The 20,081-nt window shown below is 40.2% G+C and overlaps 1 protein-coding gene across 1 annotated transcript in view; it reads left to right on the top strand.

Moving 5' to 3' along the window:
• Nucleotides 1-20,081, top strand: part of ppargc1b (peroxisome proliferator-activated receptor gamma, coactivator 1 beta) — a 105,798-nt gene that overhangs the window by 56,321 nt on the left and 29,396 nt on the right. The window contains exons 2-3 of the mRNA XM_012861834.3: nt 12,347-12,532; nt 18,067-18,267. Coding sequence (XP_012717288.2) covers nt 12,347-12,532; nt 18,067-18,267 — 387 coding nt within the window. The remainder of the gene's footprint in view (nt 1-12,346; nt 12,533-18,066; nt 18,268-20,081) is intronic.

Here is a 20,081-nt window from a genome sequence, read left to right as displayed (position 1 = left end):
GAGGTCACGGCCACGCACACACTCGCGCAGGAAGCCGCGTTGGCAGTTGCCACCGGAGCTTGTCCGATTAGACTTTATTGATTCCACGATAATCCCTGTTCACTTGCATCATCGAGCTTTAAGGTGCGCACGCGTGTGTGTGAGGGTCACTGGCGTCTGGCAGAGCTCCTCGGTGGCAGCCAGTGGAGGAGCTGGTCATGAGACCAGGATAACGGCTAAATATAGAGGCGCACACACGGTGGACACGGCCTGTTTGTTACTGTGCCTTCTGTGTCAACCCTGAACCTGTCTAAGAAAGATTCTGGTCAGCGCCCCCTTTATTTCATTTAATTCTCCTCCCCTCTCTGTCTTTTATTTGGACTTAAAAAGTAACTCCTGCAGGGATACAAAAAAGAGAAATAAATTCCTTCACAGCTCTTTAAACACCGATATCAACCATCAGACATCAGTCATGCGTCCAGCTTCTTCGAGCACATCTTGCAGACTATTTATAGAGACACTGTTACATTTTTAAACTGCCAAACATTCCTGTCATTACGGTTTTGCATAACCCGATCAACAGCCAGAAAATAACTGTAAATCACGGTGTTAAGTGGTAGATCTGTCTTCGCAACTTCTTTGCAGTTACCTCCAAAAGAAAATGATTTACCCTCAAAATGGCGTCACTTATCTGGAAAAAAGTTATTCTATTTACCTTATTTCATAACAAATGCAATCTCTAATCACTTTACAAGACAGACAGCTGTGACTTTTGTTCAATCATATTGAAATTGTTATTGATCAATTCACTCTAAGAAATTCCAACGCAATCTATTTTATGGAGCGGAATTTGAAGTAAAATGAGTGGATCTGAGGTACATAAATGGCTGGAGTAGACAATTAGGAATCCCATGTGGGTCTGTATTTGACTTGAATTCCTGTTCAACCTGGAAATGTAAAAGTTGTTGCTGCTAAAGAAGCGTTTTAATTCCCAGTATCGCTTTTCTAAATAAAAAAAAAGGATTAAAAGCCACGATAATGATGTGAATTGATCTGTATCCTGACCTAGCTTCGTTCTGCATCCCTGGTGAGTTTCTTTTGCTGGACATTGTGCCTCAATAATCAAACTGCACATAATTGGCTTTTTGTGGCCCTTATTAAACAGCGAGGGGAGGGTGCGATGGATGGTCGGGGACATCTGTTTTGTTCGCTTTAATTAAGGGCATCTCTTCCATATTAGCTGTGGAAAGAAAATTGAGTTTTCAAGAATAAATTGTACAGCCTTCCCTTCCTATTAGTTCTTAACAAGTTATTCACAATAATACAGATCCTGGTGACACATAAGCTTTATTTATTGAAGACTAAGGCCCCTGCCGAAGGTCACACTAGACATTTCATAGGGTCAGAAGCTGAAATGCTGAAGTTAGAAACTTAAGGTTTAAACCCAAACATTGTTGGTGTGTAACCAGGAAATATTGCAGCGATTTATGATGGAAACATCCATCAATTTGCTACAGCTGCTTTTCCATACAAGGTCATCGGGGGTCAACTCTAACGGAGAGGGAGTACACCCTGGACAGGTTGCTAGACTATCACAGAACCTACAAACAATGCACACGCACAGGCACACCAAAGGGCAAGTTAGAGTAACCCTGGTGGAAACAGCTCCACATATTCCAAATATACTGAAATAAAAGGACTCGAGGTTGCTCAGTACCCTCAATTTTTGACCGCAACGTTCTGAATTGTCATTTATTATCCACTTCTTGTCAAAGTCACCTAGAAGAAAGTGTGACTTAAAAGAGTGAGACACTTAACGGAGTCCCTGGCTTGGCACTCTGCCTTATATCTTCCATGTCGCTTCAATGTACGAGGCTTGAAGGTGATTACAATTCTCCTTCTGGCTCCCCTCATAACCATCTTTCAGCTATATGGTCTGTGCTCTTGTCACTTAACCTTCACACGTTCCTTCCACTCTCCATTTCCTGTGTTATGATGTCTCTGTCAGACAGAGGGACGCAACAGTTTTGGATTATTTAAATTTCCAAACCAAATTCTGATTCACATAGTAGGAGAAATTCCGGCAACCCTTATTTTCCTAGATAGCCAAAATATGTCCCAGCATATAGTCTATATATGAAATATTCCTGTTTAGGGTCCCTGGAGACTGGTCTATTCCTATTGGCCCTGAGCTGAGGCAGGCCTCTAGTATTGTGCTGGCCTGAAGAGTCAAATGTCTCCAAGCCAGTTTTTTCACCTCACCACTTGACTAATGAAGACTCAGTTGTAGATATAGAGTGAGGTTTGATGACAGCGGGGCTTTTAAGGCAATTATAGTAACACAACAACTCAGCTATGCTACAAAATTGGGATCGAAAGCCGCTTTGGCTTTTCCTCTTGGATATCCCACATATTTGTGTGACACCTAAGCTTCCAAACTATGAAACAGGCACACCTTATAAAGCAGAAAGGGATACAGCTGTTGAGTCAGATGATCTGGAATCACTTCTTCACCTAAGCAAAAAGCAACAAGAAAGTACAAGCGCTTACCTACAAGCCCAGTGCAAAGTTTTTTGCAAGTTTACCTTTTTTTCCACCAATTGTGATTTATCCATTGGATATTGTTATTTAGAGGTTAAGGTGTTCTCTAATAAAAGTCATTAGGAATGATGAGCCACCAAACCAACCAACTAAAATGTTATATTCTCCAGTTTTTGTTTGGTAACTCTTAACTTAAGGTTTCATTGACTGGTGAAGCAATAAAGCCCATAAGGGACAAAAGGAATGTATTCATGTAGCAAACATAACAACCCTAAAAACGGATTTCCACGTCTAATTGAGACTTTAAAGACACACTCCGTCTTACATCTACCGTCCTGAAAGCTGCACCTCATAATTCAAGGAGCATGACCTTGTATAGTGTTGCTGCGGATCAAGTATGCCTGCGCTGCAGTGTGTTCCTAAAGGGAAGTTTGGAAAGGTCCAGACCAATGTCACATGACTGGGCTTGTGACTGACCTTACGTAACGTTACAAAAGGCCCTCCTGTCAAGCTGCCAGGAAAGCAGCAGGCCTGGCTTTGATTTCTTTCTGTGGATCAATAAGGTGTCACATCATTATTAGAGCTCTGTTGCAGCTCAATGGTTTATTTGCAACAGTCGAACACCTGCATACATCTCAGTCTGGCTGTCCTGAATTATGACACAACGGTTAGGTTACACATATACAGAGCCGCAAATGAAACTTGTAATCCCGTACAATATTTCTGCATGGCTGGAAGAGTGTTATGGTAACTAGAGCAGGCTTAAATCAAAGACAACTGGAGTTTCGCTCTGCTTTGTGAATACGTTTCGACATCCTTCCAGGAGTCTGTCAATAAGGAGCCTTTAGACAAAGATGTTTGGTTGCCTTCAGTTTAAATCTGTTGTAGTTGCCATGACCCAGATGAGAGAGAATCTGCATTGGCAAGCGTAACGGTTCTGCCCCCATCAAACCAAGTAAATTTAAATGTAATTCACCTTTCATGCTTATTAAAAATTGCGAGTCAAGGGTTAATTTAACTGAATTCTCTTTGGTTTTTTAAAGATGACTGAGAAAAAGCTGGTTTTCTAAAATATTTAATCTCTATTTAGATAATTTGAGCTTTTTTTAACTGCACTGCACAATTCACTTTATAATCAAACTTTGGGGGGGAAAAACCTACCACTTAGTGTCAGTACTATGATCACAACTCATAGAAAAGGTTGCAATTGCAAGTTTCCCTCCTGTATGCATGTGTCTGTTTACAGAATTTATAGCGCTGGCTTTCCCACATCCATTTGTTCATTTTCCATATAGCTTGCCCACGTGCAAGCTTTCTATTAATAGGACAGGTCTAATGTGTGATTGTCCCAGCAGGCTTTTTACAACTGAATGAGCCAGTAGGTTTTCTGTGTCGTTACCAAGGCAGAGATTAACCGCAAGAGGAAGTCACTGTGTCGGATTTTTCCCCCTTACACTCAATTCTGCCTTTGAAGCTATTAGGCTTTAATATCATTTTAAAGCAGTTATTATTATAGATCCCAGAGGTGTAAAAAAAATAGTAAAAGATCCAAAACGGATATTTTATATTTAGTTTCTTTTTGAGGTGAAATGCCTGCACATTTATTTGTGAGCCAAGTGGCCATTGATTGTTTTCACCGAGTTCTTTTTTCTGCCTCCAGCAATATTGAGCTATCAAAATGATGTGCAAATCTAGCTGAGTTCAATTGCTGTTTTGATGCCTGATGTTGTCAGTTTTGTCTCAAAGTTGTTTTGTTGGAACAAGCACTCAATGGTCCCTTTGTTAGGCACCCCTTGCTGTTACAGGGTTGAGTTCCATTTTTACCGTCAAAGCTGTTGACGTTTTTGAGGGCAGAAATCCAACATGGTGTAAAAAACATTCCTCGGAGATTTTGCTGCATGCTCATATGATCGAATCACTGTTGCTGTGCAGCTTTCTGTAGCACATCCATGATCTGATCCTCCCATTCCACCATTTCACTGCAGTGCTCTGTTGAATGGGCATTGAATTACAGTGAATTCATTGTCGCAATTCAAGAAATCATTTTAAAGGGTTTTCAGGATGTTAAAATGCTAGATTTTGCTGCAGGATGTAGCCACTAGAAAGTGGGTCCACTGGTTGGACATGGTAAGCAAGGATCATGGGGTTACTGACAACTTTCTAGGTACACAGATGTACACAGATATACCTTTTCTCTTTTTTTAGGCCATTCTCTGTACACACGAGCGATGGTTGTGCATAACAACTGAAGGAAATCAGTATTTTCTGAACTACTCAGGCCAGTCCACATGTCACCAACAACTATGCTACATTCAAAGTGACTTAAGTCTCCTTTCTTTCCCAATCTGATGCTCGGTTTGAATTTAAGCAAGTTGTTTGCCCATGTCAAGGTGCCTAAGAGGCATTGAGTTGCTTCCATAAGATTTACAGTTTGTCTTTATATCAATGGAAGAAGTGCATCTAATAATGTGGCTATATAGTCTATAAATCATGGGTCACACAACCATAAGAGCCATAAACAGTTAAGGCATATCGATGCTTTAAAGCCCTTGAAACTCTTTCCAAACTTGCCGTTTTGAATGAAATGTGCTCTTTCTGTAACTATTAAGAAGCCTGTATTATGTGTCAATTTCATACTAATTGGTCTAATCTACCAGTTCTAATGGCTCGTTTAAGACATGGTAGATTTAGAGATATTGGCAGAGAAATTTGCAAGTAGGGAGGAATACATTTTTATTTATGTTTCAGTAAAAATGTTTTTTCTTGGAAAAAAAATGTGTGGTGATGTTCAGTAAAAATCAATTATTGTAGTTGTTTTTTACCCTTCAAGATTTATCTCATTCATAATGTATCAACCTACGTGACAGTTTGATTTTCAGTTTGATTTTCCCTGTTGAACACGTTCTGCAACGGCAGACTAAAGCCATGTAAGTGCATTTTAAAAATCCTAATTATTGGAACTATGATTCTACACATTTTACAATGGATGATATGTTCCATACATTCAAATGCAAACTGACTTCACAATCAGCATGTTTTGTGCACCATATTTTTGTTGCTCTTTGTTGGAATCGCGTTTACCAAGGTGAGCACAAACGATCCATTTAAAATTTCACTTACCAGCAACTTTTGGGCTTTAGAAGTAATTTAATAGTGGCAATTCTGAATGTAAATTTTTAAAATGGGATATAGACATTAAATTAAATAAGCAAATTAAGTTGAAAAAAGCTAGTTTCATAATGGTCTCTCAACACTTTGAGATTGGTTGTCAGGGATTAATCCCGGTCTTTCTAAAAATAGTGCAATTCTTTTTTTGAATTAACATCGGATAAGATAATGCAATCAAAAAGCAAACAGCTTCGACAGAAAAAAAAATTATATGTTGACTCAAACTTGCCGAACAAGTTTGGTAAGTGTCTCGATGGTGTATTATAATTCCAGTGAAAACATATTCATTAATGTTGATTAAGAATTCGGTGACATAAACGCTTAAAAATATGCAATAGATCTTTCTTCTTCCTTAAGGCGCTTCACACCTAATCCTGGTGAGCTTTAGAGATCTTCTGCAATCAATCCTGATGGAAAAATGAAACGAGAGCGTCATGCAGAGAAATATAGCTGCTCAGTCTCTTGACTCCTCCTACTCCTGGCGCCTGGGAGTTATGTTGGGAACCTGTCAGCGGCTTCATCAGAACTCTATAGCACACAACATGTTAAAAACGCTGCAGCCACAACTGTTGGCTAGGGGGTCTGGTCGGGTGAGACAACACTGAAGCTTTTGACCTTGATGTAAAACGCTATGTGTTACAAAAAAACAAACAAAAAAAAAAACATTGGTGCACCACCATGCTGTGACGAGAGGGAAGCTTTGGAGGCTGATAGCAAACTTAAACATACAGCCAGAGGACACATGGAGTGGTTTAGATTAAAACATCTATTCATGTGTTAGAGAGGCCCGGCTTTGTGTCCATATCTAAATTGAATGAAGAATCTGTGACGAGACCTGAAAACCGATATTCACAGACACTCGCCAGTCAATCTGACTGAGCTTGGGATATTTAGCCTGGAAAAAATGAGCAACATCTTCAGTCTGCAAAGACACTCCCCCGAAAAACCAATTATTGCAATTGTAGTTTGGACTCAGAAGAGTTAAATTCAAATGCATGAACCAGTTTCCAGATTTTCATTTGCAAAAAAAAAAAAAAAAAAAACTTTCCTAACCCCCAATGGTGATGCACTCCTGTGTGTTGGTCTATTACTAAAAAATGTCTTTAAAATACATTGAATTTTATGGCTTTATTGCGGCAGAATGTGAAGAAGTTCAATAGGCCTGGGCACTTTTGCCACACACTGTATCCCTGTTAACATCGCCTGGTAACCATTGCTCATGCCTGTGAGTGTGTGTGACAGAGAACAGGACACCGGACAGCGCGGCTTTAGCATCGTAAGACAGAGGGACTCTGCTTTGGTACGTGATGAGGCTTCCTGTAACAAAACATGACATTTATTCCAGTTTTCAGGTTAAACATTCACTCTATGCATCATTTCGTTCGTGGGTGTGTGGTTGTGTGTGTGTGTGTGTGCCGTGCTCAAGGATGTTTTTATTGATTGACTAGTTGTAATGGACAGAAGAGGGGAAAAATAGAGGGATGATGAAAGAGGTCCAGCAGCTGAGTGGAAACAAAGGAATCAATCAGCCAGTCCTTTGAGTTTATAAGGAGAAAAGACCGAGATGGAGGGATGAGGGAAAGATGGAGAACAGAGAGGAAGGTCATGGGAGAATGCTGGACGGTTGTATAAATAGGAAATAAAGTTGAAGCTGGTGGGGGATTGATGAGAACGGAGTCGCAAGGAAAGAAAAAAAAAAGGAGGAATGAAAGAACACACTGAAGGGCAGATGATGGACATAAGATGGAAGATGTGCAGAGGAAATTAAAAGAACAAACGAGGGAGAAGGAAGTACAGAAGCATGAGCTGAGCAGCAAACAAGTGGTTGTGGGGATGAGGCCGAACCACGTGGCGTTTGTGTGAGCTGCATGCTAACTAACATACTAACACAGCAAGGTGAAAACACACCTGCATCAGCAACTAGGAGAGGAAGCAGCAGGAGGGTCTCATAGAGGACATCCTTCCCTCCTTCGTCTACCTTTTTCTTCCTTCATCCCCAGTGGCCATCTTTGTTCTCCGCTGACCTAATTTTTTCTTTTTCTTGTTCCCTCTCCCTCTTTGTCTTCATTCTTGCACCTGGATTCCCTTTTTCTTACCTCTCAAGTGTCCAATATCACTTTTCCCAGCTTTGAGTTCTCTTTTCTGACTCTCCCTCTCCCTCTCTCTCTCTCTCTATATCTGTCCGTCTCTGTCTCCCTCTCCATCTATCTTTTTCATCCATCCCGCTCTTTGATCAAGCCTTCTGTGGTCTACTGTGTGAATCTTCTTCTTCTAATTTATGAAACCATAAATGATATCAGCTTGCGTTAACCATTCCTTGACCTAAATAAACACACAGCACACTCAGACAAACCGCAAGGGCAGCGCGATAATACGAGGGCACAGATTTAAGCACGGAGAGGCAACTATTTTTACCGACCGACGATTAAGGCAGACCAAAGAAAAGAGAAACTGAACAAATGTGGTTTTGTTGTTCATTGGCATTGTTTTTTTTTTTGTTTGTTTTCTGTCTACATGTGCATTTTACTGCATGTAGAGAAAGGAAAAGACACGATGTGAAATGGTGAAACATATTAGGGAGAAAATAACTTATTGTGGACTAATATGATTAATTAATTATACACATCAGGGTTGTTTAAAGTGCCCTTTAAATCGGTGTGTGAAAGCGAACATCAACCCATAAGCGTCAAGCCATTTAAACGCGGTGGTGAAAAAAACAAAGTAATGAGGCTGAAGGCTGGGAGAAAAGAAGCAAGAGACTGATAATCAAACACCGCTTTGCTGGAGAAAAGACAATTAATTATGACGGCCTAATGTTAATTTGTCATAAATGTGCTGTGGCTGTTGATTTCCAGCAGCGTTTGTGCATTATAAATAACCACGATGGCGGTGTTTTTTGAGAGGAGCCTGCGATGACTGAATGGAAGAGAATGTTGTCGATACCCTGAATCAATGTGTTTGTCTTTGCTGATTACATTTTCAACTACATTTAAACTCCACCAGCATAAGTAACCGACATAGTAGGCATTTGTTTCATTTTCGCCAGCAATCAGATTGTTTACTGATTATACTGTCAATGTATCTAAATGAATAGCTAAATAAATTTGAGTCTAAATCTCACAAACTTGGAAAAATGACTTACACTTAATACGTATAACTCGTTTCTAAGTTAGGTGGAAATGGAACAGCCTCCGTTATTAAGTAAAAGTTGTAATATGATCAAAGTCTGATTCCTTTCAGATTTTCTTTCTTTCATTAATAAGGCCTAATTTTTTTTTATTTCCACTTCAATCTCTTATTTATCTTTCTGAATACTCAGGCTTGTTTTAGTTTTACATAAAATATTTTAAAAATCTACCGTAAAACCAAAATAATAAAATGTAGCTCTTAACAACATTTTGCTTTAGGCTCTGTTTCGCCTAAACTTTAAAGTACATATCTTTGTTGAAATTTTATTTTATTATATGTAAAAAAAAAAATAAGTCACGTAAAAATAATAGCTTATTTGTACTCCAGGTGCCAAAAAATGGTGAAATAGGCGTTCCATAAAGAACAAAGATACCTGTGTGGTTAAAATCTGAGTGGCAGATTAACTTGTCAGCCCTGTCTGCTCGCACCGTAAAAAGAACAGACAAGAAACGTTTTTTATTTTTTTTATTTTTGCGTGGGCGTTTTGAAGCCCGGAAACAAAGCATAGTTCCCCGTCAAACGTACAATAGCACACTGAGCTCCAGTTGCTCGCAGAGGTGCAGTTACATGTTGAGGATGTAAACAAATGTTGCTGAGTCACTCTGATAATGAAAAACTGGTTGAGCCACGCTGTGCTCCTCAACGTTCCCACCTCTAACGTTCACTCCTCCGGTTCTTCACTTCAAATCTCCTCCTGCATTGTCCTACCCCAGGAGACGTCAGTTGGTTTTCCTCGCAGCGAGTCACGTACGCCCGCTTCCTGCTTGTCTTTAGGGCTGTTCTCACAGTGACGTGGCGAAAGGTTTCTGCCTGGGACCACATGTGTTCACTTGCAGCGCATGTGGCTGCTTTAGCTGCCTTTTAATATAGTTTTAGAAGCTATGTACTGTTTTGTGTTTTCCATAGGTTTACGAATGTTCTTAGGAGAAGGTCAGTCAAAATTGTGACCGATGATAAATTGAGAATTCATACAAAAAACAAACTTTCTAGAAAGCTATCACCCGAGTGTTTAAAAAGGTCGACGCATCATGTTTTTCTCCCTAGTCTTTAAAGTTAAATGCACACACATGTCAGGTTGTAACACGAGTGACTTGTAGAGTTTTATGAATTCCTTTGTGCTTCAAATGGTGTCTGAGCAAATGTTTCACTCATATTATTGGACTAAAGGGATGTTTAGGATACGATTTTGTGTGAGAAGTTCTTAAATTCCATATTTAAGAGTTTTAATAATTATTTAGTAGTGATGATGTCCTTGGTGTGTTTGAACTGAGAGAACTTCCAGGGTCATCGTTCGAGCATTCCTGGATACTAAAGCTGACCAGTGAGCTTTTGAACCTTCAAAACTTGAGTTTGATAAGATAATTGTAAACCTTGTGATAAACTTAGAGATTCTAAAGGGATCTATAAGCGCTGGAGTTTATAAAGGTCTGGAGTTCCACATGCTGGTTTCAGATCCTTAAAGGAGTAATATGCAAAATTTCATTTTTTTAATATTTTTTTTTTTAGATAGAACTAAAAAATAGTGATGTGTATTTTTTTTAGATGGATTATGGCATGACGTCACACACCATCTCTCTGTGTTGATCTCTGGTCCCTTGTTTACATAGCCGGGCCGGCTGGGTGTGCATACATGTACGTCTACGTGAACGGCTGCCACTCTGTGCTGATCTCCTCCGTCAGAACAGTGTAGCGCAGGAACAAAATAGAGGAGAGGACCCCAAGTGGATTGACATGTTCGACCCGCTGGGGTGCTCCAGAAAGTCGTGGAGAAAGAATCGTGGCTTGTCATCTACAGACAGTGCTCAACAGCCCACCAAGCGGGGAAAATTTCACTTATTGCTCCTTTAACAACCTCAAACAACAGATGTGAAAGCGTTCCAGCTGAGATATTGGAGATGTTTTCAGAAGACTGTTGTTGTTTGTGATATGATGAATATTCCTGAGTTTTCTTTATTTTGTGCACACACGTTTAATAGTTCAGAAATAGTTTTGGGTGTTCCTGGGATCTCAGGCTTGGTGATAGGGCTTGTAAAGTTCAGGCATTCTGGGAGGATCCAGATTTATTTTATTTTTTTGACTGACCAAAGTTTTGAGGTCTATGTGCAGATTTTGGAGTCCAAAATTTAGTTTGGGTGTTAAAAAGCTCTAGCAAAGTTCTGGAAGAGGTCTTGTAATCATTGGTTGATGATTGAAGAGGGCTTCCAGGGTCAGTGTGACTTTCAGGAATTGTGAGCAAAATAACATTTTTAACATTATAAAGAGGTAAAATGTTAGGATTTTTATTTTGGTCTATGATGGATAGAGAGTTCTTGCTAGGTAGTTTACCTCTTGAAGTGGATTTAAATAACTAATTTAAGTTAATTTTAACTTTTAAATCATCCTTAGGGGCCCTAAAAGCTTTTGAGCTTCCAATGGTCTTGATGCTATCAATGGCTTGAGTTCTAATGAGCATTCACTTGTGATTAAACAGAAACAATAAACTGAACGTGGTGCTGCCACAAATTTAATATCATTCCTTTTCAAGCCAAAACTTTTCTTGCCTTTGTCTTCTTTTGGCTTTATCTCTGGCAGCCTGTTCACTTTCGGCAACGTCTGCTTGATAATGTGTCAACATAAACAATTTGGGCAGATTTTACAAGATAAAAATCACAGACAGAAACAAGCGGAAGCTCAATTGTCTGTGGCTGCGATACAGAAAACAACGGAGCCGACTTCACAGATAAACAGCCCCCTCGTCTAACAAAAGAAAACTGATCACCTGAAGACCACTTGGGCAACTTTGCTCTGAGCCACAGGGAGCTGTTGCAGAAAAAGAAAATGCATAATGCAACTGCCGCAGTCACTGCCGGGATATGTAGCATGTTTTCTGCCTGCCTCTGTTGGTTTCAGTGTTGAACCTCCTCTAAACGTGGAAGTCTCATTATCACTAATGAGTGGCTGTTGAGAGATGAAGAGCCGTTGATGAGAGCTCCTTCTGACTCAGACAGTGAACAGTGTAATAATATACAGTATTGGCCACATGACGGAGGCTGTTATCCAAAGTGCCCCGCAGTGCTTCGTCTGCATGCATATTTTAGAAAGGGTAGCCCAAAGGGAACTAACTAAACCTCTAGTTCTAACAATGTGACTGCTTTACAAAAAAAAAAAAAAAAAAAAAACCTGCAGGAGGATCAAAGGTGGATCTGGATTACCTCACATTTGGTAGCACGTCTCAAAGAGTTGCAGGGGGGGATATGTTTTTTTCTTTGTTACGACATAAAACTGCAGAGGTTCATACTTGTTCATGTCTTAAAGGAGAACTACCCAGCTGTGATCTGCAGCTCCAGTTTCACTTTGTGTTCATGTTATCAGAGTGACTGTGTGTGTGTGTTTCTGTGTTTCTGTGTCTCTGAAGACCCACTAGGGAATTTTGTGTGAATTTTTCAGTACTTAACCAATGCAAATTCTCCCTCTTTGTTTCCATCTTCAGTATGGGGAGGAGGAAGTGTGTTCGGACCGCTTGGACACCGACTTCCCTGACATCGACCTCTCCCAACTGGACACCAGCGACTTTGACAGCGTCAACTGCCTCAGCGAGCTGCAGTGGTGCACCGATCAGCCAGTGGATGTCTCACCAGCCTCCATCCACTACAGCACGGCAGATGAGCTCTTCGAGGTGAGCTTTTACCACCAACGTAGAGTTCATGTGCTCTCCAGTGGAGACATGGACTGGTGCATCGGTGTAGTCTGTCATTATTGTGGTATGCTTTCATTTTGCACTGAATATGGTGCTGATACGGTTGTGGCGCCGCAAGGAACCCAAATACTTAAAAATCAATGTGTACACTAACATTATGCTAGAAGGAAGTTTGACCAGACACCACAACGGTTACTTAATCAAGCTGCCAAATTTTACAAGCCAAACAGGAAACGTTGGGCTCTAAACAGAATAAAGTTCCAGTGAAATAAAATCGCCCCTCCAACTTACTCTAACTTGACGGGTGTAAACAAAAGGAACGAGGAAACACGAGGAAACAGAGGGGCTTTTGGAGGACGAAATAGGATATTGAAGCGCACCGATAACAGGCTTTGCCCAAAAAAGCAAGAAACATCGCTGTTTATTTAATCATTTATGAGGAAAAGCAACAGAAAGGACCATGTCGATGGCTGCTGTTTCCCTAGGAGCAGCATGAGCGGGGGTTTGCGGCAAACCAGAACTGGATCCGGACCGCAACCCGCACCGTAGTCAGTGTGAGCCCCGAATAAGTCATGCTGGTGATGGACTCGCCTCCAGGTTGCAGTCGTCAGTCTATAAAGCACAGTCCTACAGCAGTGCTGACTGTTTGCTTGTTTGTTTTTCATCCATGTTTATGATTTTTTTGTAAAACAGAGATGGATTTTCATGTGAAGAATTGCGAGGTCAAACTTGCCATTATGACTGTTTACTAGATGATCTGCCACCCAAAGGACGGAGATTATGCCACCAATAAACTTTCTGCTCGCCCCCATTGATATACATTCTGCAAGTTCTCCTTTTAATTTCCTTTTGTTAAATGAGGGCATTTTGAAAGGCGCAACATCAACCCTGCAATAATGTCTTTGCACCCGCAATCTTTATCTCCTCAGTCCTGTCAAACCCTATATTTTGAATGCCCACATATTGGGCATGCAAATTTTGCTTTCCAGTAAATACATTTAAAAAGTCTTATTTCTCAAATACACAGCAGGGAAAAAAAGTGTGATCATTTTCACATAATTACTGCTGCTAATGGCTGTATTGACATAAAGTTCACACCAGATGTTGGTAGCAATCCAAGTAATCCCAAATAAATAAAAAAGTATGTAGTCCAAAACGTTGGTTACATGTAGTACTTAGTAGAAAAGCCAACTTAAAGACCTTTCTCTGTGTGGACAAACAAGTCTCATGCATTGCTCAGGTTTAAGCTTTTCCCCATATTCTACCACACGAACGGTCTTCAGAAAGTGAAGGTTCTGGTGACCAATACACTCTGAACTTCAGTTCTTTGTGCAGATATTGAATTATATTCCAGTCAGTTGATTAACTGGGCCATTCTATCCGCTTTATTTTCTTCCTTTGAAGCCAACTTTTCGTTGCTGGGCCATGTCTTTGGGATCATTTTCTTGATTAAAATGATCTTCAGTATGCTTTTTCTACACAAGTGTGCATAGAGGGCATTGTAGTTGAGTGCACTACATGTTCTTTTCACATAAAACCCTTTGTGAAGCTCGCTGTGAGGGGTCCTTGGCTCTTGGACAACTCTTACGATTATTATTTTCACTTCTCTGTCAGTAATCTTGTCAGGAGCACCTGGTCCTGCTTAGTGGTGAAATTGTGTTCATGATTATGGCCCAAAATTTGCTCTCAGGAACATTTTGAATTTTAGAAATAGGTTTTTAACCAAGGCCAGCACTACAGTTTTCACCAATAGGATGAGAGAGCTCTTTCTTACCTTTTACCCATTAAGAGATGGTTGTGCAATAAAAAAGCTTTTCACAAGCCACAAATAAATACCTAATAAATTGCTGTTAATTTGCATTAAAAGAGTTGGGATATTTTTCTAAATACTGACAGCTTTCAGTGATTATATTGAACTTTCTCTGCCTTTTTGCTCCTTCTTTTCTCCCTGAAATAATTATCTAAGTCATTTCATTCATAAGAAATATAAATTCTGAGAAAATTGTTTGGTTTATACTTATATGTGTGGTGGCCTAGTATTTAGGGAGCTTGGCGAATACATCTTGGAGACGCCCCAAATGTTGATGGTTCGACACTCAGTCTGTCACTCTGGGTCCCTGAGCAAGACACTCAGTGCCAGCAGCACACTGCAACCTAAGGGAAGGGGTAAACGCAGATAAAGATGTCATCTATGTGGGACTCTAAAGAGAATATATTATATATATACATTTTACATCATGTATATACAGCAAGTTTAAGCAAGCAGCTATTTTCTTGTAGTCATTTCACGACTTATAAATATCCTCAAACATCTGGCTTACTTGAATGCCATGTTTTCTCGTCTTTCCACTTTTGAAGAGTGGATCCGGTATCACAGTATAACTATATCACCTGTATTGATGACTATTTTTAGACAGTTTAATCCACTTAATGTAAAGTATAAATGGCAAAATGTCTTTATTTACATTTATTTTATAGGAATATAGGATTGTTGGGGAGCAAGGTAAGTGTGTTCATTGGTGGTTATATTAAAAAACAATTATTTCTGGGATTTTACACTTATACATACTTTTTCACAAATTGAAGGTTGGAGTTTCTAGGTGTTATTCTTCTGCAAAGCAAGATGACTTTGTTACCTGGATTTTACACATCTTCACTGTGGGTGTAAATAAGTATGATGAGCTCTGTGTTACATTTAAGTGAATAAAGTGCAGTGAATAAAGCAATATGTGACTAAACTAAGCAAATAGACTACAAAACAACCAAACAAATGGTTATAATCACGCATATCACCTTTCAAAACTAGTATTGTCTGATTCCCTGATTTATGAATACGTATTTTATCCTATTCTGAATGCTCAAAAGCAGCTTCCAGCACAGAGCAAGAGTGGCAGCCAGCCTGAGACAGTGAAAACATTTTATGATAAATACTTTGGCAGCGAGGGACAGATAAAGCTGGATGATAAACGGGAGAGGCAGATGAATGAAAGTTAGTGGTTTCCTGTAGGCCAGCCGCGCTATCAACTCTCCCACAGACACGGCTCTCAGCAAGGTGGCAACTCCTCAACGGTAAAACAGCCCCTTTGTGGGGGGGGGGAACGGCAAAAGCAAAGGCAAATTTCAAACCTTAAATCTTTTCTGCAGCTTCCACTATTTTTTTCCCATGTTTGAAAACTACATGAAAGCTGCTGCTAAACCAGAATAGCATGGTGTCAATCGAGCCACGGAAGTCGCGAATAATTAAAAAGACGTTTCAATAAAAGTCTAGATTTAGCAGAACTGTCTTTCTAAAGATGAAATCCGAGGTCAGGCTGATATTATCATTAGTGTTGCACCGATACCAGTATCGGACGGGGCCCCAATCTAGCATTAAAATGGTGGTATCGGTATCGGCGAGTACCGATACCATTTTGATGTTTGTATGTCACTTAAACGCAGCCTTCTCTCTCCCGACTAGTATTATACATGTTATATAAGTTCATGAAAGTTGCAATATTTTGGCATTTGAAAACTTAAATGAGATTATTCAATTATTAATGTAATTTTACTGTCTTAATGTTGCACTACTATTATACATGTTATAATTTCACGAATGTTGCACTATTTTGGCCTTTGAGAGCCAAAAGTTTATTCAGCTATTGTCACCCATTCCAGGTAGGCAATAAAAAGTTCTACTACCCTAAGTAGTATGCAGTTCTTCATATATATACACACACACACACATCAATTTCAAACAGATGGTATCGGTATGGTATCGGTATCGGCCAATACTGCACAGCCAGGTATCGGGTATCGGGACCAAAAAATGGCATCGGCACAACACTAATTATCATAGACCAATGTGAGACCTAAGAGGAAACTCTGAACCTGATTACAGTCTGTGAAGAAGCCTGATTGTAGAAACGGAAATATAGTCAACACCTTAGGTGAATTTTGTCTCTATGCAAGGAACAAAAGTTAATTTTCAAAATGTGGTTCACATATAAATCTTGACGATTGGCATTTTCTGACTGTCTTCATGATTTCAAGACGGAAATGTTTCATACGGGCTCATTGTATGCTGGACCCAGATGGGAAAGCCTTTGGCAAAAATGCAGAGAAACATTGTTCAAGTCTGACTCTTTTCTGTTTAGAGACTAAACTGAGTTATAAACCTTTTTCACCTGCTTGCATTTACAAGCAAAATACTATTGAATTTTAACAGTTGATGTTAATTCAAGGACGGTAGCTCTGATCTGAAGATTTTCTTAGAAAAAGCTTTTTCAGGAGTCAACAGCATGATTATATTGCAACACTAAAGCATTGTTTTATTCCAACATGTGAGAGCTAAAAGCTGAATTCTGCGTCAGAACAACACTTTTGTTGAGGTCAGATGAAACCTAATTTGGACATTGACTGGCTGTTGTTGGTCTCTAATATATGTATGTATGTGTGTTTGTGTGTTTGTGTGTGTGTTTGCGTGTTTTGTAGAAGATTAGGGATGACAGTTGAACAAACCTGATTATTGCCTAACTCCAAAGAGTCACGTTTTGTCTTCAACACCAGAATTAATTGTCCAAATTTAGCAAGAAATCTGTGATAAATAAGTGCCAGCATTGTCTTTTTTTAGCATCATTGGATGTGACTCCATGAAGCCAGAGGTGATGTAGGCCAAACAGCTTAGTCAGAGTGACTTCACATAGTCATTCTGTAGGGAAACAAGACGCTGCATGCCTCTTTTTCCAGGCGGAAAAGCAAATTGCTCAATCCAGATTCAAATCTACTTCGTCATCCAAACCTAATTATTCCCAATTTGGCCCATGATGTTCTTTCACTACCAACCTAATGCAAATTCATACACAACTACATAACCACCAACAGCCTAAACTGTTCCATAAAAGCTGTTATTGTCTTTAAAAAAACGATAAATGTGATGTGCATACAAACATAACTTCACAGACATAAGATGCAGCGGTTTGAAGGGTACGATGTGCGTTTGCGACGGATGATGAGGAGATGTTTCCAGAGGGAAGCATTTTTAATCAAGGAAGACAGTAAACGTTCCCTTTTAATCCTCTGATTGTACCAAAAACAAAGTTTGGCATAATGCCTCTGTTTTAGGCACATAAGCATTACTTTCTCTCACAAAGACCTTCTGGTGAAAGTCTAAACATTGTTGCTCAGTGTGCAGTAGAAAAACTGCTCATGCAGCACCGTCAGAGAAATTTGATTGGTTCAGAGACGGTCCTGATCTTTAATCTGGAAGCCTAACCTGCTCCTGAGCTCCTGTTGGCTGATGCTGCCAAGAAAGGGGGACTTTCAGTAATAAAAACAATTAAATAAAAACAAAAAACATGCTCGCACCAGTCAGGGCCAGACGTGGGAATATTTCCCAGTTTCTGTCACTGGCTGGCTGAGTGCTGCTTCTCCAGAAGTGTTTATAGTTCCAATAATACAAACCAGGGATTTTCTGTGTCGCTTTGTCGTCTTTTCTGTTCCTCACCAGTTTTCTCGTTGTGTCTGACTCCCTGCAGATAGAAGAGGAGAATGCGGCCCTGCTGGCCGCCCTGACAGACAGTTTGGATGGCATGGTGGATGCCGAGGTGGGCGGGCTCTCCGTCTTTCCCACTCTGGAGGAAGAGCCCAGTCAAGAGGAGGAGGACGAGAGGAGTCTTCCTCTGAGCGCCGAGGACTTCAGTCAGCCCCTGGGGGCTGAGACAGAGGACCTATCTCTTGTAAGAACATCTATTGACCTAAAGCCTTCATTTACTGTTGGAGACATTTTGGGTTGATCTTATGAGCAGAAGCATCAGATGTGAACATGCTCTTTCATCTTCCTTGCCAGTCCCGTAAACTCAGCTTACCACACACCTCTGAGCGTCTGTTTGAGAACATCAACTCTACCCTCCTGGTTCTGTTTATAAAGGTCTGAAAATCAAAAGTCCCCTGCAGCTCAGAAAGCGACATCTGCCAAAGTGGGTCCTTTAATTCTGCCTTCAAACGTCATTTATCCCCTCCTCACCCGTGCTGCGACGTGCCTCTCCTTTCCCATGCTCGCCCACTTTCTTTCTCACTGGCATTCTAATCTTCACGGCGCGTCTCACCTTGATGTTCCCCTCAGGTTGGCCAGCGAGGCTCAAAGTCCGCCTTTAACTCCCTGAAACACAGAGAGGCACAAAGTCTCCTTTCATCCCTTCCTGTTCAGTGAGCGTGGGCTGCTGTAGTTCCTAGGCCTACGGGCCTTTTCAAGGAAAGAGGAGGAAAAGTTTTCACAGAACGGGGCTGTACGTGTTAGAATTCAGTCGAGCGGGAGCTTATAAAGGTTGGATTTTCTTCTCAATTAAAATCCAAGCTAGTTTTTATTTTGGATGTTTCAAGTTGTATCTGTTTAAACTAGAATATTATTAATAAGTTATTGTTTATTTTTGCTATCTAAACTCAAATAGTTACAGTTAAGACAGTGACTGTCACCCTCCACATAAAGGGCATCCCACAATAGGCCCTTTATGGGGAAGCTGTTTATTTTTTACTGTCGTACCAAAGCATATTAATAAAAAGCTGAGGGGAAGGAAAACGTTTGTAGAGGATTTAAGAGTTTATTGGAGACTCACAGAAACTGCCACCCTAAGCAGACCTGACTATATCAAAATTGCTTGATGTCCACGGTGAAGTCAGTTAGTGATAATTCGGGTCGCCATGCCATATGCCGATGTTGTCTGATCATGTCTGGAGTTGAGGCAGTGGTCGACCATAAAGTTTTTGGAGCTCTTCATACCTCCCTCAGCTTGGAAGCTTTATAAAGCTGCTGATTTCATTTTCCAGCAGCTCTTGGCCCATTGCTAAAGTTACCAATACCTGCTTACCGAACATAGTGTGTTTCAATGACCAAACTACCCTAAACCCCAGAGACATCAACCCTACGGAGCACGGGTCTTCAGCCATTTTCTTCAGGGTGTAGCCTGCCTCGGTACACCTCATTTAAATACATGGGTGATTAAAAGGTCTCTGCAGCTGAGAATCTGAGAAGATAATGCAATCATTTGATTCCGGTGTGGCGGTGCAGACACATCTAAAGCACGCAGGACAGTGGGTCCTGGGGACCAGAGTTGGACCCCTGCTATAGAGAATCTATAGGAAGATAAGAGGAAAACAGAGACAGCAATGTGGATGAGACGCAGGCCGCTGATAAAGCAAACTGGGCCTCCTTAAGTTATGCAAAAGTACCCATGATCAAGTATTTTGTCAGTTTAATTTAAAGTGCATAGACATACCTTTCATTAGATTAACATTTCTGTAATAAAAAAAACTGTTTAAGAAGCATTATTTTGGCATAATCATAAAAAACTAACAGAAATCACTCTGTGTGAATTGAATCTACATATGAGTTTCACTTTTGGATTTAATAACTGATTTAATTACTGATATAAAATAACTTATTTGGTGATATTCTGTACTTTACTGGCTAAAGAATGTGTAGAAGCAAAGGGTAGGGTAGGGGGAGATAAGTTGTGATCAAGTTTAAAGTATTAGTTTCAAGGCTTTGGTCAGT

Source organism: Fundulus heteroclitus, chromosome 23, assembly GCF_011125445.2.
Source record: "Fundulus heteroclitus isolate FHET01 chromosome 23, MU-UCD_Fhet_4.1, whole genome shotgun sequence".
In the NCBI taxonomy this organism is placed as follows: domain Eukaryota; kingdom Metazoa; phylum Chordata; class Actinopteri; order Cyprinodontiformes; family Fundulidae; genus Fundulus; species Fundulus heteroclitus.
This window is presented reverse-complemented; position numbering and strand designations above follow the sequence as displayed.